Here is a 26,847-nt window from a genome sequence, read left to right on the forward strand (position 1 = left end):
GCAGTAGCGGGCGGGTAAAACATGACAGCATTTCACAGCGTATCATCCCAAAACCACCACATTAATTATGCATTCCCAGGATACATGTTGTCTTGATGGCAGGTGGCTATGAATTCGCCTGCCACATGGTCACCTCACTGCTTCATCATGCCAGACACCACATTTACAGTACAGCCGTGCTCAGTGCTTCCAGCCCAGGACTGCAGCAAAGAAGACATGGCCCCAAAAGGCAAGAAGACTGCAGCCCTCGTGCACCTTATGGATGCCGTTGAGGCCCGCAGTGATGTCCTCTACCTGCTCTGGTCGCAGGAAGGGCAGCAACATTACTTCTCTGGCTTGGTAGGTGATGGCAGTGATGATCAATGCCAATGTTGCACAGAAGAGATTGGCCATCCAATGCAGATAGAGGATGAACAATCTCATCCATGCAGCTAGGGTATGGCAACCATCTCATCACTCTAAACTCACACACACAAGCCATTCTCAAATTCACTGGCATCTCACTCACTGCCAACCCCAGGGACATCACCACCCATTCTCTCACACATACACACCCTCACATGTCCATCTGGCCTCATCTCCTCTGGAGACTGCCTCCTCAGCCCTCACCATCCTGAGGCCACTTGCACAGATCAACATGTGCCCCCGCACGCACCCTGGGATACCCTCTTTCCCCAGTACAGCTCTAGTCTTGCAGCCTCTTCCCTTGCCTGAGGTTACTTCTCCCCTTCTCCAAGCAAGTCCTATCTCTGCAGCCATTGAAAAGCCACCCACATATGGTTGGTCTGGTAGGTAGAGACCTGCCCGTGAGCCCCCTTAAAAGTGATGTGTCTGTGAAGCCTGGCGCTGATGACTGCGAGTTCTGACCAAAGCATGGTAGGAAACAAACCTTGAAGTCCTGAGCAAAGTGCAGCCCACGAAGTGCATGCCTTATTAATGCCGTTGTGAAACACATCAGCATGTTTTCCCACTAATATGGGCGGGTGATCCAGTGTTGGGGGGGATGAGTCTGGCAGGCTGGCCTTATAATGATATGCTGATGTACGACAATGAGGTTCCCAATGCCTGATGGCGGGGAATGCGGCCTGCCATTGACGGGCAGAGTGGACGATCGCAAAAAAAACGTTGTGAAACTGATTATTGGCCTTCTCGCCATATTGTCCGCTCACATCACCAAACATGCCCAAAGCTGGCGGGCACAGAAAACCCCAGTCCATGTCTCATTGACAGTGGAGACACAAGTCCTGAAGGGAAGAAAGTACAGTATGATGAACTATCAGCATCTTTAATGGAAGAAAGCGGTGGGCTGATCAACCCTGCACTGAGGTTTGAGAACCCCATAACCTAGAAATCATGCTACATGACATTCAACACAAATGCATGGTATTGTCAAATGAAATGACTTATCCTCTGTTTCAGCAGAAGTGCTTACCCCTTAAATTAAACATATAGTGAGAGTGGAAATAATTTTATATGAACATTAAAAGTCAAATAAGCAATACACTTCCAGTCCTGATAAGTGATGAGTCAAAAATCAGCGAGAATCATCCTTCCCTTATTAATGATAGAAGAATTATCTGCTTGCTTTATGTCAGTGAGCCAGCTGCTGTATGAGAGCTACACTGGGCGATCCAGTGGCCAGATGCAATGTAAAAGCAGCTAGTATTTTAGGTTAATTTTTGGTAAAGCAGAAACTAAAGACACATTGAGCAATAAATACTCTACTGAATTTTCTGTGAATAGGGATGTCATTATAACCCCAAAGTGGCAATGATGCCTCAATAGGACAGGTCCAAAGCAATCATTCTGGCAGTGCTCCAAAATGGAGATGCAGCCAGCAATTGTATAGTGGCAGGTGCCTTCTCTCTTCATCTTTCAGTGTTTCTACAAAATTGTAACCTGATTCTCAAGGAAAATATAAAGGTATGCTCTCTGTGATTATTGTAGGCAGGCTCTTGGGATTGCAAAGCTTTTTGAAAAAACTTATTGCAGTGGAGTAATGTTCAAGCTGAGAAAAAGAAAAACATTGGAATTTCCACAGTAGCGATTGAATGTAATTTGAATGAAATTGAAGTACTAAATACCTTAGGAATAAAGGCCCAAATCTTCCAATGGGTGTCAGAGCCCCTGTTTCCAACCTTGATCAGATAAAAAAAAAAACTACCCACTTACCTTCCTCCAATTTTTCTGGCCAATCTTCCAAAGGAGAATCGTGTAAAACTTGCTCGGCGCAGGAAACCTCAGAGGGAGTAGCGGAGAGAATCTGTGCAGAAGCCCCTTTTTACAGTACTAGCTGGTGTATTCTGGTAAGAGTTTAAATGTCTCAGAACTTCTCAGTGTGTCAGTGATTGAATGTATGAGTGAATGGGTGAATGTGTAGATGTGTAAGAGGGTAAGGTGGGTGAGGTAAGTGGGTGAGTGGGTAGGGTAGGCAAGGTAAATGGGTAAGTGGGTAGGGTGGCAGCTGGGTGGGATGGTGAGGGCTAGTCAGGTTGAGCCAGGAGGAGCCGGAGGTTCAGGATGGTTACGGGCCTGTCAGGAGGGAGTCAAGGGGTGGGGAATAGTTAGGTGGGGTCAGGGGGGTCATGGAGGTGTCGGGGTGTCGGGGGAGTGACGGGGTCAGGCAGTGGTCGGGGGAGTCAAGTGATGGGGGGGCTAGTCAGGTTGGGTCAGTGGGGAGGCAGGTGTATTGGTGGGGAGAGGGGTGGTGGGGCTAGTAAAGTGGGGTCAGGTGGTTGAGGGTGAAGTCAGGTGGCTCTGTTATATAGTTACCAAGGAGTTAGACTAGGATTTTTTCTGTTTAACATTTCCTGGATAACTGTCCAGGTAAGTAAGTTGGAACTGTCCAAAGTCCCTGACACTAACTCAGAGTTAGAGACTTTTTTGGAGCATCCCAGGGAGTAGGGGAATTGCCCATCACAAGTCCAAAATTTCCTGGGCAATTCCCACGGAGTCAGCGTATCAGGATTTCTGATGGGTCCCCAAGTATATTTTCAGTCGTATGTCTAGTCTCTGACAAACTGGAGACCGGAAGATTAGGCCAAACATTTTTCTGTCGTTTAAAAAGTAGAGAGACATTAAGAGACTACAGGGCAATTACTTTTTCACCTATGGTATTATCCTGATTTTAAAAATCTGATCATCTCAGTCACCATATTGTACAGATATGTTTGTGTGTGTGAAGACCACAATACCAGGCACGTTAGAAACCTATTGGCTGCCTTGAACCTAGCTGGCCCAAAAATCGTCTTACTAACTCTTCATAACTTATAGTTCTAACTCTTTCAACCTACCTGCATACGAACATACGAATTAGGAGCAGGAGCAGGCCACTCAGCCACTCGAGCCTACTCCACCATTCAATAAGATCACGGCTGATCTGATTGTAACCTCCTGCCCACCGCTTCCTGCCTCTAGCTCACTACTGCTCCCAACTCTCCAACTCGCTGCTTCTCCCCCAACCTTCCCTGTCGCCAATCCTCCTAATTTGTCACTTCTCCCAATCGCCGCTTCCCTCCCAAATCCTCCTGTCCGCTGCCTTCTCTCCTAACTTACCACTTCCCTCATAACTCTCCTACTCGCCAACCCTCCTGTGTAGGATCCTGAGTGGCCTTGACGTGGAAACGATATTTCCTCTTGTGGGTGAGTACAGAACTAGGGGGCATCGTATTAAAATTAGGGGTCACACTTATAGGACAGAGATGGGGAGAAATGTTTTCTCCCAGAGGTTTGTGCAACTCTAGAACTCTGCCTCAGAAGAGGTGGATTCGGGGACACTGAATATATTCAAGGCAAATATAGATAGATTCTTGTTAGGCAAAGAAATCAAAGGTTATCAAGGGTAGATTGGACTGTGAAACTGGAATCACAAACAGATCAGCCATGATCTTATTGAATGGCGGAGCAGGCTAGAAGGGCCAAAGGCTTACTCCTGCTCCTATTTCTTTTTATTTATTCTATCACAGGTTAGGCCAGCATTTATTGCCCATTCCTAATTGCCCTGGAGAGGGTGGTGATGAGCCGTGAGTAGCACAAATGTTACTTGCCACCTATCAGTCCAAGCCTGAATATTGTTGAGTTCTTGCTGCATGTGTACATGGACTATTTCAGCATCTGAGGGGTTGCAAATGATATTGAACATTGTGCAGATATCAGACAATATCCCCACTTCTGAACTTATGGTGGAAGGAAGGTCATTAATGAAGCAGCTGTGGATGATTGGGCCTAGAACACTAACCTGAGGGACACCTGCAGTGATGTCCTGGGACTGAGATGATTGATCTCCAACAATCACAACAATCTTCCTTTGTGCTAATGATGACTCCAACCAGTGGAGAGCTCTCCCACCGATTCCCATTGACCTACATTTTGCTAGGGGTCCCTTGATGTACCACTTGGTCAAATTTGCCATGATGTCAAGAGCAGTTACTCTCACCTCACCTCAGCGTTTTTGTCCATGTTTGGACCAAGGCAGTAATGAGGTCAGGAGCCAAGTGGCCCTGGCCGAACCCAAACTGAGCAGGTTATTACGCTATAAGTGCTGCTTGATAGCTGTTGCAAGACTTTCATCATTTTGCTGATTATTGAGAGAAGGCTAGTGGAACAGTGACATATGTTCATATGCTCGCTGCCTTCTGTGCTCACCGCTTCTCTCCTCTATCCTCCACTCAATTACTCCTGGCCCAACTTGACGCCTCCATCTGATCCTCCAGCTCATAGCCTCTCCCACTTGCTACCCCCTCACAGCTCTCCCGACACGCTATCTCTTCCACTCGCTGCTTCCCTTCCCAACTCTCCTACTCGCTGACTCTCCGCAATCCTCACGCTCACAGCCTCTCCCCAACCCTTCTGCTCACAGCCCCTCCCCAACCTTCCCAGCTCCCCCCGACCCTCCCACTCACCACCTCCCCCCGACCCTCCCACTCACCACTGCTGTAACAAATACATGCTTTCAGAACATGTCTAAAATGGAGGACACCTGTAGACCATTCCTGAGCCATAGAATTACGTAGAATTTTACAGCACAGAAACAGGCTATTCAGCCCACAGGCCAATGGTAATGTTTATATAGAAACAGAATAGTTATAGTGCAGAAAGAGGCCATTTGGCCCATTGCATCTGAGCCAGCCACAAAAGAGCTGTATGGCTTAGTACCACTTTCAACCTAGCCCTGTAGGTAACAGCACTTAAAGTGCACATCAAAGTACTTTTTAAATGTAATGAGGGTTTCTACCTCTACCATCCTGTTAGGCACTGAGTTCCAGAATCCCATCAGCCTCTGGTTGGAAAAGTTTCTCCTCAACTCCCCTTTAATCTCTCTGTCAGTTACTTTAAATCCCTGCCCCTGGTTATTAACCTCTGCTCAGTGAAATAGTTCTGTCCTAACCACTCTAGCTAGGCCCTTATAATTTGTACTCCTCAATTCAATCTCCTTTCAGTCTCCTCTGTTCCTAAGAAAGTAACCCCAGCCTATCTAATCTGCCCTCAGCTAAAAATCTGTATTCCTGGCACCAACTTCGTAAACCCCACTGCACCTCTCTAGTGCAATCACATTCTTCCCGTAATACAGTGACATGACACTGTATGTTCCACACGAGCCTCTTCCATCTTCATCTCGCCCTATTAACATATCCCTGTATTCCTTTCTCCCTCATGTACTTAACTAGCTCTGTCTAAAATGCATCTATCCTATCTCAACTACTCCATGTCATAGTCCACATTCCACATTCTCACCACTCTCTGAGTAAAAAAGTTTCTTCAGAATTCCTGGTTGGATTTATTAGTGATTGGCTTATATTTATGATCCCTATTTTTAGAGTACCCAATGAGTGCAGCATTTACCTTATCAAACACCTTCATAGTTGTAAGAATCCTTTATCAGGTTGCATTTTAGTTCTCTCTTTTCTAGAGAAAAAACACCCAGTCTGTTCAGTCTTTCCTGACTGTAGCTCTCAGTATTTGGTTCCACTAGAGCCACTCAACTCCTGACCTCATTACAGCTTTGGGCCAAATATGTACAAAAGAGCAGAATTCCAGGGGTCAGGTAGAAGTGACTGCCCTTGACATCAAGACAGCGTTTGAACAAGTGTGGCACCAAGGATACCGAGTAAATTTGAAATCAATAGGAATAGGGGGGGAAACTCTCGACTGGTTGGAGTCATACCCAGCACAAAGGAAGATAGGCGTGGTTGTGGGAAACCAATCATCTCAGTCCCAGGACATCACTGCAGGAGTTCCTCAGGGTAGTATTCTTGGCACAACCTACAGCTATATCATCAATAACCTCCCCTCCATCATAAGGTATGTTCGTTGATGATTCCATAACATTCAGTTTGATTCGTAACTCCTCAGATAATGATAATGTACCTGCATGCAGTAAGAGCTGGACAACACTTGGGCTTGGACTGATAAATGGCAAGTAATATATATATCACCAAAGTGCCAGGCAATGACCATTGTCAACAAGAGAGAATCTAATCATCTCTCTTTGACATATAATGATATTACCATTGCTGAATCCTCTACCATTAATAACCTGGGGGTTATTATTATTGACCAGAAATTTAACTGGACTAGCCATATACATACTGTGGCTACAAAAGCACCTCAGAGGCTTGGAATTCTGCAATGAGTAACTCATCTCCTGACTCTCCAAAGCCCAACCATTATCTACAAAACACAAATCAGGAGTCTGATGGAATGCTCCCCACTTTCCCGGATGAGCGCAACTTCAACAACACTCAAGAAGCTCGAAAGCATTTAGGACAAAGCAATCCACTTGATTGGCATCCCATTTATCACCTTAATCCTTCACCCCTTCCAGCGTAGCAGCAGTGAATACCATCTACAAGATGCACTGCAGCAACTCATCAAAGTTATTTCAACAGCACCTTCTAAACCTATGATTGTTTATCACCTAGAAGAACAAGGGCAGTAGGCGTGAGGGAACACCACCACCTACAAGTTCTTCTCCAACTCACACAACATCCTGACTTGAAACTATATCGGTATTCCTTCATTGTTGCTGTCAAATTCCTGAAACTCCCTTTTTAACAGCACCTGTGGGTGTACCTACAGCACATAGACTGCAGTGGTTAAAGAAGGCAGCTCCTTCTCAAGGGCAATTAGGGTTGGGCAGTAAGTGTTGGCCTTGCCAGTGATGCCCACAACTTGTGAACAAATGAAAAAACAACCCTTTGTAAATCTTTTTTGCACTTTACCAATGCTTTTATTCTCTTTGTAATATGAAAACCAGAACTGTGCACAGCACTCCAAACGTGGTCTAACCAAGGTTCCATGAAAATTTAACATAATTTCTGTCTTACGTTTCTATTAAGTCTTGAATTATCTTTAACTGAAAATGGCCCTTTTTCTGCTTCTACTAAAATGAGCCTAAAGAAATGTGCTAATAATCTTGCTTTGTCTACTTTTTACTTCCCTTCGTCTAGAATTAGAAATGAACTCCAGTGCTTTGTTTGCACTTTTTCTTTGACCTCCACCATCACTCTAAATTTCTTTTGACAAACTGTTGCCTCCTACCTGATTCCCCTGAGCCTCTATCCTAGTGCATCCTTTATCCCACATCAGCAGAACATCACAACTGACTGAAAGGGTGAGATTAAATCGGAGGATAATTATCACATATTCGCTTAGTCACCTTCACTAGAGTAGTTGTGCCCAATTTAGATCTTTGCTATGTTGAAATCTCCCACTTCTGATTTATTCTTTATGAACAATTTACTTTCTTTGCTCTCAAATTGTGTTCAATGAGTATGTTGCATTAAAAACAGAACTTGGCTCCTATTGTATTTAACTTATTCCCTGTTAAACACTGCAGACATAATGAAAGGTAAATGCATAGCTGCCATCTGTTGCTGGACCAAGTAACAAAGATGAATGTTCATGTCTTTTTTCTTTTGGCATTGCTTCTGATCGCTGCTAATCAAGTCGACAACATATACTATATGTGTGCATATTGTACATTTCAGAGCCCAATTCCTGGAGACATATTGGAGAAGTATGTTTTCCTTGGTAATCTGCGGAAGAGGTGGGGAGGACTGTTGTTTATGTCCTGCCACCTCTGCAGCTTGGCCTAGTTTCCATGTTTACATATAGGTAGGAGTTTTAGCTCCCAGTGCCCAGCAGTTAAAATATCCCAGGTAATTTACCCCCTCCCATCCTCCTGCATATTAACTGTTTGTTTTTTTGCAAGGCAAACACGACACCTGCCAGAAGGCAGCAGGTTTTTGCCTTAAATATGCTAATGAAGTCATTTATGTCTGACTGCAATCTTAACCTCAGGCCTGAGTAGGAAAATGCATCTCGCACCAAGTCAAATTTATCAGGAAGAGTACTAAGGCCCAGATGAGCACCAAAATACTTTTTAAAACTGTTTTCTTATGTTTTCTGATGGACCAAGAGCAGAGGAAGAGAGAAAAATCATGAGACCTGGTGTTTCTCCTGTTGCAGAGTCCACCCTGCCCCTTACCCCCACCCCCACCCTTCTCAACACGCCCTGTCACATCCTTTGAGTGCCAGAATTGGGAACCATAGTCACAGTGGAGTTGAACTATTTTATAGGTTTAGCAAAACATCTTGACTTTCGAACTCCATGCCTCTATTTATATATTCCATCACAAACTCAGGCTTCAGTATGATACACTTTACAACCATGGCTGTGTCAGACAATTACATGCAATTTGGTCATTTATATTATGCAACCAACTCCACTTCTTTGAACCTGATCTTATGCAATATCTGGACAGCACATCCAAAAGACTTGATTCTCACAAGCACCACAAACAACAAACCTATGTACAAATGAGAATATTACATAATCACAGAATTGTTACAATGCAGAAGGAGACCATTCAACCATTGTGTCTGCACTGAATATCTTGAACTAACAGTGACATATTCTAATGGCGCATGACTCCTGGTTTCACTCCCAAGTTTAAAAATGGCAAAACCTTCGGTAAATTAGCATCAACCAATTCAGCCCCAATATTATCTATTTCTATCCACATAATTGGGCTTTGTTAGCAGAAAAATTACACTTTGCATTGAGTGATAAATATTTTCTCATTTTAAATTGAAACTAACCACACTAGCAAGTGCCCAGCATGGAGCATATAATAGGAGAGCAAAGTACTACAGATGCTGGAAATCTTAAATATAAACAGAAAATGCTGGAAATATGCAACAGCCCTGGCAGCATCTGTGGAGAGAGAAACAGAGTCAATGCTTCAGGTGCACTATCTGCAGAAGTTCTGACGAAGAGTCATTGACCTCTGTTTCTCTCTGCACAGATACTGCCAGACATGCTGAGCATTCCCAACACTTGTTTCTATTGGAGCAAAAATAACAGTCAAAATTTTCTGTGCCCATTGGCGGCAGACATGTTTGGCAGCATGAGCGGCCAATATGGTGAGAAGGCCAAAAATTTCACAACATCGTGAAACCAGTTTGCAATGGTCCGCTCTGCCCATCAATGGCAGGCACCTTTCCTACCATCAGATGTCAAGAACTTAATTGTAATACATCTGCATCTCATTATAAGTGCAGTCACCCACCCCCCCCACCAATGCTGGATCATCTAAGTATGTCAGCGTGATTGCATGCTGACATGTTTCACAACTGTACATAAGCGATGTGCATTTGGCGAGCTGCACTTCACTCAGGGCTTTGAGGTTTGTTTGCCTACCTTGCCTCAGGCAGCACTCATGGTCATCAGTGCCAGGCTTCACAGGCAGCACCACATCACTTTTCATGGGCAGGTCTCTACCAGACCAGCCATGAGGTGGGGGTGGCTTTTCAATAGCTGCAGGGCTAGGACTTGCTGGGGAAGGGAGTGAAGTGGCCTCAGGCAGGAGAAGAGGCTGCAAGGCGAGGGCTGTACTAGAGAAGAGGGGTATCCCAGATTGTGTGTGGCGACACAAGTTGATCTGTGCAAGTGGCCTTAAGACAGTGAGGGCTGAGAAGGCAATCTCTAGAAGAGAGGAAGCCAGATGGAGATGTGAGGGTGTGTGTGAGAGAATGAGTAGTAATATCCCTTGTGCTGGCAGTGAGTGAGACACCAGTGAATGTATCTTGGGCTTGTGAGTGTATGAGTTTAGAGTGATGAGATGGTTGCCCTACCCTGGCGGCATGAACAAGATCATTCATCCTCTTTCTGCACTGGATGGCCAACCGCTTCAGTGCAGCATTAGCACTGACTATCACTGCTGTCGCCTACCAAGTTGGAGTCTGAGATTACTGGACTTCCTGTGGCCAGAGCGGGGTTAGAGGACCTCATGGCAGACCTCCACAGAATCGAAAAGACATTCCAGGACCGCATCACCGAATCGGGGGTTGCAGTCTTCTTGCCTTTTGGGGCTGTGCCCTCTGTGCAGCAGTCCTGGGCTGGAAGCATTGAGAGGTGTGCTCACAGCTGCACATTAAATATGGTACTCGGCATGAGGAAACGGCAACGTGTTGCATGGCGGGCAAATGAGAGCCCACCCACCATCAAAATGGTGTGTTTCCTGGGAATGCATGATTAATGAGGCAGGACTGGGACAATATGACGTGAAAAGCCGCTATTGCAGCCAGCAGGTAAAACGTTCCTTTTCCTGCCCACTACCGCACTTGGTGCAAATGTGGGATGATTTGCCAGCCCTCCAAACAGCAGTCAGACTTCTTGTAAGCCTGTCATTCCCCTTCGACAAGAAATGCAACAGCCATTGCCTGAGGCTGGTTTGGCACAACCTTAAACATGAATTTCAAGAAAAAAGTGTTAAGATATAAAGGAAACATAAACAAACTTGCTGAGTAAAAAAAAAGTCAATGTCAAAGCAATAAATTGGTAAATTTTTAAAATGAGCCATTAATAAAAATGACCATTAAAAAGTGCCAAGCAGCAGAACCAATTAATTAAACCTTTTTTGCCTGTTTGCTTAAGAAGCAGAGCTAGAGAGAGAGAGACAGACTAGGCCCCAAGTCATGGTCACCGGGGAAAGGGAGGGGACCAGGACAGAGTTAAAGACTTGGGTTTAACTAATACCAACTTTGTGTTCGCCCCTGGTGTGGCACACTCTGAGCTGGTCTCAGCGGAATTCATACAAAAGCAGGAGTTGGAAGTGGGTTGCCTTTCAGCCTGGATTTTCCTCCTCTCCCAACATGGAGTGTGAATGGTTTTTGGGGAAGGAGAAGGAGAAGGAGGGTTTGTGTCCCTGCACTAAGCAGTCTCTGTCTGAAAGTGTGTGTGTGTCCAACCGTCCGGCTCACTCACGCACTCTCACACTCTTGCACTGTCTCACTCTCTGACGCTTTCACATTTGCACTCCTTCACTCTCATTCTCACACTCACACTCTCTCACCTCACTCGTTCACTCTCCCGCACACTTTTTCACACTCACCCTCATACACATTTACAATCTCTCTCTCTAACTCACTCTTTCGCACTCTCTCTCACTCACTTTCTTTCACACACTCTCACTCTCCCTCTCTCAATGTCACTCTCTCACTCACACTCATTCACTAACTCACTCTCAGATTCCCACACTCACCCTCACCATCGTTGAAGCACAAAGGAGAGGTCGGGAAAGGCCAGGGGCCACAGACCCCAAAGACTGAGGGAGTGATCAGAAGAGAAGTTGGGAAGGAAAGGCCCAGGGCAGATACACACACACACACACACACCACAACCCCCCCCCCCCAAACCCCCAACCCCCCCCCAAGGTGATACCATTATCAAGGGACTAAGGAGATGTCAGGAAGGGACCACCCAAGGCTACAAACACCATTGACTCATAGGGAACTCAGAAGACTCCGAGGAAAGGTCAAGAAGCCAACAGCCTTCTGAGTTAAACTAAACAAAAAGGCACTGGGCACTTTCCCTTACCTTGCACTCTGACAACACCCAAACAGAACAGTCCATGAGGTAAGCAAGAAGGAGGAACTGGGGAATCTGTTCAAAACAGCAGTAATCATTGGCCAAGTAGCCTGTCAATTGTGATTGATACACACCAGATTGGCTGCTTTGGACACTGACCACCCTGAATGATAGGCTACTCAGACATGAGCCCGGGCCCTCTTCAGCATGGGCCCCAGTGTTTTGCACCTTGTGCACCTCTTCTCCCAGGGCTTCCCTCTGCCTCCCCTCTTACTGTCCAACAAACCCCTCCCAATCACTTGTCTTGGTGCTGAGGATCTTTCCTCAGGTCCCCAGGAGTGGCCTCTTGCCATCCAAAGTCCTGCTCCTACTGGCCAGCAAGGTAATGCTTCCTATGTCAGAGTCACAGGGGCTGAAAATTCTTGGCCTTTCACCATATTCCTGTTATAAATCCAGTGTGATTATCACCAAATGGCTAGGAATTATGCCAAGCCCCAAAATGCCACTTCCCGTCCTCCCACACTAATTTCCAGGGGGACCATTAGCACCCTTTGTAAGCAGGATTGAAAGTCCTGAATGGTTTGTTGCCCACCTGGTGCAAGGACGAGTGGCATCTTGAAGCAGCTTGAAAGGATATTGGAGAAGGAGGGAGAGGATCCAGTCATTCAGGTCCATGTTGGGGCTAACAACTTAGGAACGAGTAAACAAGGGTCCTGTTAGGGGAGCACCAAGAACCAGGGGCTAAATTAAAGGAAAAGGTCTCAAGGTTATTAGCTGAGCCATGGGAAAATTGGTGTAAGGATAAGATTAGGGAGATGAACAAATGACTAAAGGAGTGGTGTGGAAAAAAAGGTTCTATTTCATTGGACACTGGCACCAATACTGTGACAGGAAGGAACTGTACCATTGTGACAGGCTTCATATGATCCAAGGTCCCAGAAGAAAGGATAAGTAGACAGTTACAAGAACTTTAAACCAGTAAGTGGAGGGGAAGCCTCCGCTGGAAGGGGTAGTATAGATAATAGTTTGAAAACAAACAAAAGGGAAGAAAGTAGAATAGCAGTCACAGATTGTGATTTACTACAGGTAAAGGAAAACTAAAAGATATAAGGCATAATATATAAACCAGGTGAGAGAAGTATGAAACATATGAGTAAAGACATTACACAGAAGGGCAGGTTAAGATGCCTTGCCCAAATAAACATTTTTTATATAAACACATGGAGTATAAGGAACAAATTGAATGAATTGCAGGTGAAAATTCAAGTTGAACCATTTTGGGGCCATGTTTGCAAGACAGTGAGGACTGGGAACTAAATAGAATATTAATATAAGGTCTACAGGAAAGATAAGGCAAAATTTTTAGCTTGGCAGGTGGGCATAAAATGGCACGCGTTGACATCGGGCGAGTGTCCTAACATCAACACTCAGTCGCGTGATATTTCAGTAGGTGGGCACACGCCGGAGTCGGCAGCACGCTCGCTGACAATTAAAAGGCCTGATAAGGCCATTAAATTATCAACTAAGTTGATTTTTTTGCTGCCCATCCAACCTTATGGCTGGCAGACAGGTGAAAAGGCCAAGCGGCCTTTGCACTTTTTAGGAATCCTCATTCACAGGCAGAATGAGGTTTCCTAAAGCAAATAAAATAAAATAAAAATTTTAAAACTTCATTAATAACATGTCCCTGCTCATGTGACAGAGTCATATTCAGGGACATGTTTCATTACATTCCTATTTTCTTTATTTTTTTTATACAACTCTTCATCTCCCTGAGGCAGCTCTGTGCTTCAGGGAGATTATGAAGTTTGCACTCGCTCCACTCACCCTCCTCCCCCCCACCTGCACAGGCAGCACTGAGCGCTGTCACTTGTGTTTCACGCTGGGCGGGCCTTAATTGGCCCGCAATGTGCAATCACCTTCTGGCCCTGATCGCGGGCGGCGGTCAGCTTTCCACCCGCCCCCACAGAGCCCATCCGACACGGGTGAAATTGAAAATTGACAGCGGAGGAGAAGTAGCCTTAGAGATGGAGAATGAAATTACTTCAACGATAAGAGGATATAATGGAGGCAAGCAGGCAATGGAGATTTTATGAGGGGAATTAAGAAATCCAAGAAAAAGTAGCCCACTTGGCTGGCACCCCTTCCACCATCTTAAAAATTCATTCCCTTCACCATTGCCACAGAGTGGCAGCAGTGTATACCATCTATAAGATGCACTGCAGCAACTCACCAAGGCTCTTTCCACACCCACGACCACTACCACCTAGAAGGACAAGAACAGCAGACACGTGGAAGCACCACCACCTGGAAGTTCCCCTCCAAGCCACTCACCATCTTAACCTGGAAATATATTGCCGTATCTTCACTATCACTGGGTCAAGTATCCTGGAATTCCCTCTCTAACAGCACTGTGGGTGTACCTACAGCACGTGGACTGCAGCAGTTCAAGAAGGTGACTCACCATCACCTTCTCAAGGGCAATTAGAGATGGGCAATAAACGTTAGTTTAGCCAGCAACGACCGCATCCCGTGATCAAATGAAAAAAAAAAACAAGGGCAGGCCATATTCAATTTAGTAATGAGCCAGATTTAGTTAACAGCCTGACAATGCAATAAGATTTATTTAGTAACATTCATTATATGCTTGAGTTCAACATAGTGTTTGAAAGAAACATAAATCTGTTCACTTGTAAAATGACTGATAATCAGTAGGAGGTGTTCAAAGAAAATTAACGGTGAATTAGAGTCAGTCTACACCCTAAGGGACAAGAGCTCAACCTGCCAAAAAAAAAAGCCATGGACAAAAAAAAAGGTAAAAGACAACAAAATTAGTCAACAAATCATACAGAAATGCAAACATTGTACAAATCCTAGTGAATGGAAAAGATACAAAGAACAGTGAAGATGACAAAGCAGCTAGTGAGAAGTTAAAAAAAGGGAATTCGAAAAGAAACCTAAAAGGGATATTAAATCATCACAAAAAATTTTTTACATGAAGGAAAAAAGGAAGGTCAGAAGCAATGTGGGTTCCTTGCAAACTGATAATGGTGATATTGTCAATGAAAATAGGGACATGGCAAACTTGCAGAATAATTACTTTGTGTCAGTATTTGCAATAGAGGAAGATGTCGGCTTGCCAAACATCCCAAGGAAACTATTATTGAATCAACTATATGGACTCATCCAAATTAAAGTAAATGAAATAACAGTAATAGAGAAATGAATGGCATGAACAGCAGCAAATCCCAATGATCAGATCATTTCCATCTGAGGGTTTTGAAAGAAGTAGATGGGAGGATTGTAGATGCCATAACTATAATCTTTCAAAGTCCCCATGATTCAGGGACTGTTCCTTCAGATTGGAAAATTACTCCTGTTGCTCCATATTTTAAGAAAGGTGACAGAAGGAGGCAAGGGAATGATAGACCATTTCGACTAACATCTGTTGTCAGGAAATTTCTAAAGCTTATAGTTAAGGAAAAGGAGACTGAACACCTTGGAAATCTTTAACTGATCAGAGAGAACCAGCATAGATTTGTAAAGGAATTGGTCACAACTGCTGAACCTGATTGAATTTTTTGAAGAGGTGGCTAAAGTGGTGGACAGGGGAAAGTCCATAGTGTTATTTATATAGGCTTACAGGAAATATTTGATAAAGTTCCTCATAACAGACTATTAAACTGTTAATTAAAGCTGAAACTCATGGAAAATTGAAGGAAAATTTTTGACTTAGTAGGAAATTAGCTGAGCATAAGGAGACAGAGGGTAGGGACATTGGGCAGGAAAGTTAATTGGCAGAATGTGACTCGTGATGTCCTGCAAGGTTCTGTGTTGGTGTTTCAAATACTCACTGTATTCATTAACAATGCGGATGGTGGGATAGAAAGCCATATATCTAAATTTGCCAATAGCCATGGATATTGACAGATTAAATGAATGGGCAAATGGATTTCAATGTAAGCAAATGTGAAATAGTCAGAGCTCTTGTGGCGCAATGGGTAGCATCACTGCCTCTGAGCCAGAGGCTCCAGGACTTGATGGCCAAGGAAGGTGCGCTCATAACATGGCCAAACAGGTTGAGCATCAACTTGTAAATCTTTCCAACATAGGCCAATGGCAGGCAGTAAGAGTGGGAGAAATTCGTGATCAGCCATGTGATGGAAAGAAATTGGAGCCTCTGCCATCCATAGCTCCAGGCTACAACACTCAAGTAAAAATGTAAGTTGCCACAGCAACATGCACTCACTCTACCCGTGGTGGAGGTTGTGACGCTATGGGTCGGACCTGCCTCCAGGCAGAGAATTCAAGAAGAAGACGAAGCAATATGGAGTCATTGACTTTGGACTTAAAAAGGATGAATCAGGGTACTTTCTAAATGGGGAAAATCCAGAAACAGCGGCAGTCCGAGGAGACCTGGGGGTCCAGGTACACAAAGCACTAAAATGAACTGGTGCAGGAAATAATCAAAAAAGCTAATGAAATGTTGGCCTTTATATCTAGAGGATTAGAATACAAGGGGATAGAAGTCATGCTTCAGATATACAAGGCCCTTAGGACGGATACATTGACCTTGCTGTATTCACTGAAATTTTAAAAATTAAGGGATAATTTGATTGAGGTTTCCAAGATATTACAAGGAACACAGGTGTAGATGGAGAGAAATTATTTCCACTAGTTGGAGAGCCTAGGACTAAGAAAAATAATCTAAAAATTAAAGCCAAGAGGAGTGAAATTAGGAAACACTTCTTCACGTAAGGGTGGCAGAAGTACAGAACTTTCTTCCCCAAATGGCAGTTGAGGCTATAATAAAAGAGAAATACTGCGGATTCTGGAAATCTGAAATAAAAATGGAAAACGCTGGAAAAGTTCAGCAGGTCTGTGTAGAGAGAAACAGAGTTAACACTTTGAGTCCATTATGTCTCTTCAGAATTCTAGATCAGTTGTTAATTTTAAAACTGAGATTGATAGATTTTTGTTATCCTAAGGTATTAAGGGATATCAAGCAAAGGCGGGTGTATGAGGTTAAGTCATAAATCAGCCTCATTAAATGATCTCATTAAATGGCGAAAAGGCTTGAGGAGCTAAATGGCTTACTCCTGTTCCAATCTTCCGAATTTCCATGGAAACTTGTTTGGATCGGAGCTTCTGCCCATTACAAACATGGACCCGTGCGGACAGGGCACATTTGGTATACCTAGTGAAAGGGGTGTACCAACCCATTGGTCATCACAAGTCAGACCCATCTTGGGATCCAGTTCTGAGTTGTTCCTGGGCCATTTGAAAGTGCGAAAAACATTCACTGAATTTTCTGGACTGATGAAATGGTGGTCCATGGAGAGGACATTTTGGAACCAGGATTAGGGACAGAGGGCAGCAACAACCTCCCCCACTTGAGGAGTACCTGAATTTCTGAATCAAACAGGTATGAGAATGCTCCCCAGGGTGCCATAAGTGCCTTCCAGCCATATTTAAAAGAGATGGCCCCATGTATTTTGATGGAGTCCACACACAGGGGACAAGTGGATTCATCCTGGCCCTTAGTTGATTCTGTAAATTTTCAGCTCCTCGTTATCTAGGCAAGGAGGGGCCATAAGTTCGAAATATTGCTGTATGTGGTCATTGTTTTCATCCACTTTGGCCAGAGGACTCTCACTTCATGTGGCTGTCCAATGTGTTGCCGTTATACTTTACAAAATAATATTTAGAACATGTATAAGTTTTAAGTTGATTTTCCAAGTACCACAGCAGGCGACCTTGCAGATTTTGTGCAGTAGTTGATGAAGAAGTTGAATATCCAATTCCTTCTCCACAGTACCAATGCTGCTAAGGTGTAGTAAATCTGAATGCAAGAAAGATAACAAAGGCCAACAGTAACACAGACTTGTGACAGACCGTAGGTTGCCGTGGTATTCTTAAGTAATTCTAACTGTATTGTTAAAGTACTCAAGTCTCAAAATATGGCTTGTAAAATAAAAACTGAGCAGGACAAATTTCCTTCATAAATTTCTAAATATGTTCATCTAGGGCCAAAACAGAAATAAGTTTAGTAAATACACATTCCCATTATTTCTTCCAGGTTGGCTTCATGAGTTGGCAAAGCGGTTGGGAACTCCATATGTATCCATTTCTTCATTGAGTGCCTCCAGCTCCGTGAACTCTACAATCCAGACCACCTCCATTAACACCAGCTCTGGAGATAACAGTTCCAGTTTTGAGCTGCTTGGTGGTCCCTCAATCCGAAGCTCCTACATCACTTCACTCTACTTTGCACTCAGCAGCCTAACCAGCGTAGGCTTTGGGAACGTGTCGGCTAACACTGATGCTGAAAAGATCTTTTCCATTTGCACCATGTTAATAGGAGGTAGGTTCACATATTTTTTTAACATAAGCACTGCATCTTTTTTCTTCCAATTAAAAGTTTACAGTCTAGTTGGAAATGCCTGCACTCATTTGGGATAGAACATTCACCAAAACCAATTACAAACTCACTGAGGTTTGAATTGAGCCTTGGCTAATATAATTTTAGCAAATATCAAAATTTTCCTGCTTTAGATTCAATTCAAGTGCAGAGGAGCACAGAGAGAGACTGCAAGGGGAAGAAGCTGCTATCGGGTGTACCATTCAAGAGTCAGCAACCTGCAAATGATAGAGCACCAGAGACATATGAGGCTGTGCCTATCCAGGCAGTTAATCTCAGACATTTGTGCTGAGGTCCACAATGACCTGATGCCTCATGGCCGTCACTTACCTACAACCATCAAGGTCACCTGCATTTTTTATGCTTGTAGGTCATTCCAGGGATCAGCTACAGACTTGGGTGGTATCTCACAGTTTGCAGCTCATCATGCCATCAGGCAGGTCAAGGATACCCTCTTCCACACTGCAAGGAACTACATCCATTTTGAAATGAAAAGACCTCAGGTCCAGGGATCACTGATTATGCACATGTAGCCATCAAAGCATTGACAGGCCAGCCAGCCAGTTTCCTGAACAGTAAAAAGCTTCCACTTACTCAATGTCCAGCTGGCCTCTGACCACAGGAAGTGCACCCTGTAGATGTACACTTGGTTTCCGGGCAGCTCTCATGATGTCTTTATCCTCAGGGAGTCCTAAGTAAAGCACATTTTCAGATTGACATCCAGATTTGGTGTTGGCGCTTAACACCCACCCAGTAGCCAGGCACGGCTGGAGAGTGGCGCTACAACCAAAGTCTGTATGAACCTGCACTGAATAAACTATTGCATCTTGAAGATGTGCCTCCATTGGTGGTGCCCTCCAATATGATCCAGCCGACTGTCTCGTATTGTCATCATTTGCTGCGCATTACACAACATGATTATAGAAAGAGGACTGAAGCTGGATAAAGAGGAGGACCTGCAATGCCACTCTTCCTCAAAGGAGGATGAAGAGGAGGAAGAGGAGTTTGAAGATGGCACTCCAGAAGACCCAGGGGTTCAGGCGTTGGAGGAAGACCGCCAAGGCTGTCACAAGCCTTATGGCGATCAGCAGGCTGGCATGGCTGCAAGGGCCACGCTAATTCAGTGCCATTTCACTTGAATGCCTCTCATCCCTTATGATAGATCACTCTGCAACTCACCTTCCACCAAAGAGAGAAATCAGCCTGCAAATACACAAAGCTAAAGAATCCCATTTTCACCCAAAAACATTGAGATTGGGATCTCCAGCGCCAACGTTGTCCCACATCACAGACCATGGAGCCGCACCAAACCCAAGCTCGCTGGCAGCCCCCATCCCACCTCCTGATCCTCCATTTCCCTTTTGACATCAAGTAATAACAGCACACATCAAGAACATAAGTAATTATTATTACTGCAAAAATAAATGAACAAAAAAATTATGAAATCTTACCTAGGTAGCCATAAAGTGCACCTAATACATGGTGCCATCCACTTCCAAGCAATGCCCTTCCACGAGGGTGAAGTGGAGAAGCCTGCTCTATTGTTTCTGCATCTGGCTGAGATGCATGTCTTGGAGGTGCTGACGGGGGTCCTCCACAGGCTGTTGAGCCTGTGTCATTGCAGGGATAGTCTCTGCCACAGGGCCTTGCAGAAGGGATGGGTCTTGAGTCAGAGAGGCCAAGGAGACAAGGGAGTGGGCTCTAATGCCCCTCAGGGGTGGCTCCCTCATCAGCCTTTTTGACTGCTTCAGCCCTTTTATGGTACCCTTTCATATTGGATGAAGCCACCGGCTGCGGCACATGTATTTCTGCACTATCAGCAACAGGGTGGTCCATGCTACAGGGTGTGCCACTCTTTCTGTACATGTCAACGTGCTGCTTCTGGATCCACTCAGGGTGGTGCTGCATATGGCTCTCCATGAGGGTGGCCACTCTCTCAATGGAGGAGCTTACATGCTCAAATCCCTTAACATGATGGAGCACAGGCAGTGCATAGACTCCATGCCTGCCCATGGCTCCACAATATCTCAGGCATCTCCGCTATTTGGGGACTCATCTGCCTCTGAAGAGCAGCAGCAAATCTCTTTGTTTGTGACACCCAAGATGCCGCATCTTTGCCCAGCAGAGCATGGCTGTGTCTGTCCTCCACTCTCCAAGAGGGACTGCCCACACCTGACTCCACCTCACTCTTCTCCCCCTGCTCACTGGTGATGTGAAGCTCACCTAGTGCTCCCTGTTCTAATCTTGAATGTCATCCAAATAGCCTGCACTTCGTGATGGTGTTCTGTGGAGGGTCCCCCGCCGAGGAAGCTCATTATGATTGTGTAGGACCACTCTTCTCTTCCTCCGCTAATGGCCCAGTGGAAACACAAGGTGGTGATGAGAACTCAGGCTACTCAGCAGGTACCTCAGCACAACCAACCCAATAGAAGACCATGATCGAATAGCCACAATGTACATTGGGCAAGAGTCTCCTCCATGCCTTTCATCTGAAGATCAAGCAATCAAATATCCCTGCTCTTCATGACTTCCTGTCTTGCCATTACCAGTGGCCTATAGCAATGGCACCCTCACGATATCTAGTACCACCACCAATATCGAGGTCAGATTGTGCCAGTCTGCCACACCATCACCTGTTCGAGATATCTGATGCCTGTTGTGAGCTTGCTTTTCCTGCAGGATGCGGAGAGAATAATATAATAGTAGCCTGGCCTCCCTCAACAATTCCAGTTTGACACTGATATGATCTTCTGTGCTCCTCAGTGATGCCTCCTTCTCAAGTGCGCCACATATATAAGGGTGGCTTACTTTTCCATGATACAACTGGTCGTTTGACCTGACAATGTAAGGGAGAACTATAGGCACTCAGTCTGCTGAGCTCTTGTGCATGCTGCTGCATACAGAATTAGACTCCTGTCATCCAGATGTTGCTTGCCACTTACCTTCCCAGATGTTATCAGATTATTGAATCTTTTCTGACACTGGACCCATGTCTGTCTGTCTACCGCTGACCTCTGTCACTACCACCACCACCCAGGTCCGTTTGGTGTCTTTGGGTGGATTTCTTCGGCTAGACACTGGGAGTATTATCTCTTGCCTATCAGGAACTGCCTTGGTTAATGCCTCAAGAACATTGGTGCCACCCATGGACACCAGCCTGTGCCAGCACTGGCCTTTTGAGAACCTTGCTGTGCCATCTCATCAGCAAATGGCAAGCCCAATCATGGCTGCTTCTTATCTTTTCAAAGGCCTCGGTTACCGGGTCCCATCTCCAGACCATTCCCAATGCCGCTAATTGGACACCAAACTTATCCAGGGCCATTTTGCACTTTACAATTGTGTCACATCATTGATGCTGATGCAAGATAGTCGGGATCCAGAAATAACCTAGGGGTTGGCTTCCCAATCCCCGATTGACAACCCAGCTTGACATTTCAGGTCGATGAACTATTGTTAGAACCAGAGGGTCTTAAAGATCAGGTTTTTAAGCAAGTACAGAACCAGAGAAAAGGGAGCAGGTAAATAACAAAGGGGAGAGGTCTGTGGGTGGAGGGCAAGAATGGTAAAATGGCAAATGAGTTTATGATGCAAGGCAAAAGAGAGTGACGATAAAACAAGTAACTAAAAAATGAATGCGCAAGTATAAATATTTAAAAGGAGAACAACCAAGGTGATGGAAGCATTATGAAAATCTAGTGAAGAGAAAAAGGCTCCCTTAGCCCAGGAATATGGCAGAGAAAGATGAGTAGACCCCAGGGATACAGACCACCCAACTGGCTGCGTACCGAGAGGGAATCCCCATCCCAACAACCAGTTCACATCTCCTCCATTCCCAGTGGCTCTGGTGCAGCCACCCTTCCTTAACAACACCTGCTTCCCAAGAGAAGATAGGGGTCATGGTTTAAAGCTTAAACCATCATTAAAACTGGAAGACTGTAAAATACCTAATTAAAAGGCAAGATGCTGTTGCTCAAACTTTTACTATTTTCCCAGTTCATCACAAGTTTTTCCTGCCATCACAATATTTTTTATTCATTCGTGGGACGTGAATGTTACTGGCAAGGCCAGCACTTACAGCCCATCCCAAAATTCCCTCAGTCCATCTGGTGTAAGGGAGTTCCAGGTATTTGATCCAGAGACTCTGAAGGAAAGGCGATGCAGTTCCAAATCAGGATGTTGTGTGGCTTGGCAGGATTTTTGTAAGTGGGGGTGTTCCCATGTTTTTGCTGCCCTTGTCCTTCTAGGTGGCAGAGGTCACAGGTTTGGAAGGTGCTGTCAAGCTTCTTGTGTGTTACTGGAACTGCATTAATCCAGACAAGTGGCGAAAATCCATCACACTCCTGACTTATGCATTGTAGAAGGTGAACAGGCTCTGGGGAGACAAGAGTTGAATTACACATATTGCAGAATTCCCAGCATCTGACCTGCTCTTGTAGACTGGTCCAGTTAAGTTTCTGGTCAATGGTAACCCCCAGGATGTTGATGGTGGAGGATTCATCAATGGTAATCCTGTTGAATGCCATGGGAGATGGTTAAATTATCTCTTGTTCGGGATGGTCATTGCCGGGCACTTGTGTGGCATGAATGTTACTTGCCACTTATCAGCCCAAGCCTGAATGTTGTCCAGGTCTTGTTGCATGTGGGCACAAACGGCTTCAGTATCTGAAGAGTTGTGAGTGGTACTGAACATCATATGATCATAGTTGAACATGCCCATTTTTGACCTTATAATGGAGGGAAAGACGTTGATGAAGCAACTGAAAATGGTTGCATCTAGAAGTGAGGAATTCCTGCAGCAACGTCCTGGGGCTGAGATGATTAACCTCCAACAACCACAACCATCTCCATTTGCACTAGGTATGACTCTAACCAGTAGAGAATTTTTCCCCTGATTCCCATTTACTTCAACTTTGTTGGATTCCTTGATACCACACTCAGTCAAATGCTGCCTTGGTGTCAAGGGCAGTCACTTTCACCTCCCCTCTTGAGTTCAGCTCTTTTGCCCATATTTGGACCAAGGCTGTAATGAGGTCTGGAGCCAAGTGGCTCTGACGGAACCCAGTGGAAGATGAGAGAAATCTGGCTGAAGTTCCAAAAATAAAAAAATGCTTTTTTGATCTTGTTTTTCTTCAAGCTTGCTTTAGTAGAAGGTAAAAAATGTAGGTGGTGATTTAAAACAGGCCAGAAGAGTTTGGAATCATATTTGAGACCTTTAGCCAAAATTCTTTGTAAACTTTGGGAAAGAGAATTGCATTCCAGTTTAGTAATGAAAGGTAAGAGTCAGTGTGCCCTGAGGCTGAAAAATTAAACTTACCCAAACTCATAAAACTTAATTGGGTTCCCCTACTTTTGATCTTTCACTGGCTTGATTCAGACTGGATTCATATTTCTTATTCAAAGGCAGACTTCTCTTCTTCAAGTGATGCCAACCTGGAATTATAAACATTGAGCTGAGTCAGGTTCTAAGTGTTGGCTTTGAATTTATTGGCCTTGGGCTGAGAGAAGAGTAGAATCAGCTCAGGTCAAACTGAGGACCAATTCTCTCATGCATTGTGAATATATGTCAGTTTGGGACATGAATGCAAAAACCTTGAAATTATGCTGTGGGGTAATAGTCTATGAATGTTCAACATGTTGACTTAAAATTCTACTCTTAGCAAAGGTGTTTATTTATTTTAAACATGTTTGCAAGGAGCAGAACAACATAAATAGCAGAGTAATAATGAAGAGAGGAATTTTAAAAGAATTATCCATTTGTATGCTATTATTTCACAGTAAAATCTGAAGATCATAGGCTTTCTGGGTGCAGGAGAGCCTTTATACAGTTCTCAAACAATTTGTGTTTGACTAGCTATATTTTGCAAAGCTAACTTAATTTACTGAGCAAGCCTGGGTGGTAGTGATTACTTTTCACATGTCATCCAAGTTTGTAATCTATTGACAGTGATGGTTTACACCCAACACAGAAATTGTTTATGAAAACCTATGTAAGTTGTTTCAACTTCTGGTTTATGCTTTTTTCCTGAACATTGCAGCACCTTTTGAATTTTGAATGATTTGACCTCAGCTGGACTATCAGCCTAAGGCCCTTGGCCTTCCTGGGTTGAAAGGATCACTTTTCTGAGGGCTATACACATAATTACTTATCGGAGCTCAAGTATCAGAACTAGAGAACCATGTGTAGAAATATATTATTCTTACAACTATTGTAAAAATGTCAGCAATGAAATAATATTGGTTGGGTTTATTTTCTCTTCAATGAACTGCTGGAGTATTTAGTTGCAGTTTGATTTGTCGATTAGTATTATTGCAGCCATGTGATAAGATCCCAAATCAAGCTTGTTAATTGCTGAGGCTATTAAGCACTCCATGGAATCAGAGATTCTCTTTTAATCTATACTTGAACTATTGAAGATTCCTGGCTGAACAGGTCTTCAGGAGCTCTTACTCAGTGTTTGATGTTTCTGGAACCAGCTAGTGTTTACCTATTATCCGATTGGAGCCTTGTAGCAATATGATGGGGGTCCATTGTATTATTGAAAACAGTTATATTTAAACCTTGTTGTGTTTTTTTATGGAAACAGCATTAAGAGGTGCAAACAATTACAGCATTAGAAAGTTATCATTGTACAAAGAACATCCTTTAGTATTGTGATCTACATCATCCTTAATTCTGTGCAATAATAGCTCTTACTATAATAAGATAGATCCCAACTGTCAATTTTATACAGGATATTCTGCATTGGTTTTAGCTAAACTCCTACATGAACAAAGATCATAGCGCTGGCTAGATGATAGGCATCTGTGTGCTACTGAATGAAGTAAGGGTATGGACAAGAGAAGCAGAGGTTGGGTTTAGATATGAACAGCAAATAGAGACTGTGAATTCCTGCTACCCTCTATACACATATAGCAAGGGTAGCTCTGTGCTGGGAATGCAACATTTGCAAAACTATCTCAAAAGTGCCAACATTTTCAATAACTCCACTGACATTAAAATGGCCTTTGATTGCTGAGATAGATTACATTCTAGCCAACCTAGCACCATTATGGATTTCAGAAGAAGATAGATATCATCAAGGGACACTATGATAGAACTTGTGTTAAAGTGGAAAATGGAACAATGGAGTGATTTAAAGATCATTGTGTGGCATGGATGTGTCTCATCACCCTTATTGTTTGGATTTTTACTATAAACCTGATGATGCACATTGACAAAGAGATCAATGGACCCAAGGGAAAGAGACAGCAACATTCTAGATCTTGCAGGAAGAGAAAGAAAAGTGCAAAGAAAAATAGGCATAATCACCACAGCTGGGCAATAAGTCAGGTTACCCCGTCAGCTGAAAGCAAAGATCATAGCAGTTGAAATGGAAGACACCAGAAAGCATCAAATTCAGAGGAGATGCCAATCTTGGAAATGCAGTTTGTAACATTGGTTCAAAGTTAATGCTTTTACAACACTAACATCTCAAGGAATAATAAACAAAGAGTGAGACTATGTGATAGAAACATTTTATTGCAATATATGGCAGTGAAACCTGGTTCAAGACAAAGTCTATAGAGAAGAAAGTTAACCCTTTCAACATTCATTATCATTAAAAGATATTCAAGATTAACTGCACAGTTAAAGTACTGAATACAATATTTAGAGATTCTAAGAAGCTGCCCATTAAGCTGCTTTGATACTGGCTGCGTGGAGATAATGTCGCTGTTTCCCAGTTAGCAGTTCATGTGCAGCCAGCAGCAAAGCCTGGTAGACAAGAAGCATACTGTGGTTATGAGCCAGAAATGCACTGCCTAATTAAATGGTATAGGCAAAAAATAGGTCTTATGGTCCCACGCCTGAAACAGGTATTAGGCACTTTGTATATGTAAACATGGGGCCTAACAGCTGTTTGAGGCCCCCTGTGCAAAATTGGGTTGCCCTGAACATAGGTGTCAGGCCAGCTATGTTCAGGAAAAGTGGGCCTACATTTGGCTTAATCAACAATTGATAAGTGGGTCCCTGCAGGCCAGTACCAAAAAAGTAAAAGTTTAGAACTACCTACCTGAATGTGGAGATAGGAGGTGCAGGAGAGCTTCTTCTGGATCCACTTCACTCTAACAGACCATTGCCTACACCTGGTCCCATTCAGGATTCATTCCATTCACCTTCATTTCCAGTTATTCCCTCACCATTGCCATTCCTTCCTAATTATCTACCCTCCAATCACTTTCCTTTCCAATTGCCCACCCTTCTTATTAGCATCCTACTAATCATCAGTCCTTCCTCTTTAAGCACTTATCTGAGGCTGCTTCCAGTGATACTGTGGCCTGTATTTCCAAGCCTCTTTGCTGGCAAGGTGTCGATGTCAACTTCCTCAAACACACCTACAAATAATAAGGCAGCTTGTCATTGTAATAATGAGATTAGAATTTTGATTTCACAAGTACAGAAAAGAAAAAATAAATGTTATTCCTAACTGACATGCTTCAAACTTGTGTCTACATTAAGCTGGTAAAGATGTAAGAACATAGAAAATGGTTATGTAAATCCCAGTACAGTATCTGT

The 26,847-nt window shown here is 43.9% G+C and overlaps 1 protein-coding gene across 1 annotated transcript in view; it reads left to right on the forward strand.

Moving 5' to 3' along the window:
* kcnh3 (potassium voltage-gated channel, subfamily H (eag-related), member 3) overlaps nt 1-26,847 on the forward strand; it is an 856,837-nt gene that overhangs the window by 609,444 nt on the left and 220,546 nt on the right. The window contains exon 9 of the mRNA XM_041200258.1: nt 17,952-18,236. Within this exon, the coding sequence (XP_041056192.1) occupies nt 17,952-18,236 (285 nt within the window). The remainder of the gene's footprint in view (nt 1-17,951; nt 18,237-26,847) is intronic.

This window comes from Carcharodon carcharias, chromosome 12 (assembly GCF_017639515.1).
Source record: "Carcharodon carcharias isolate sCarCar2 chromosome 12, sCarCar2.pri, whole genome shotgun sequence".
Lineage (NCBI taxonomy): Eukaryota > Metazoa > Chordata > Chondrichthyes > Lamniformes > Lamnidae > Carcharodon > Carcharodon carcharias.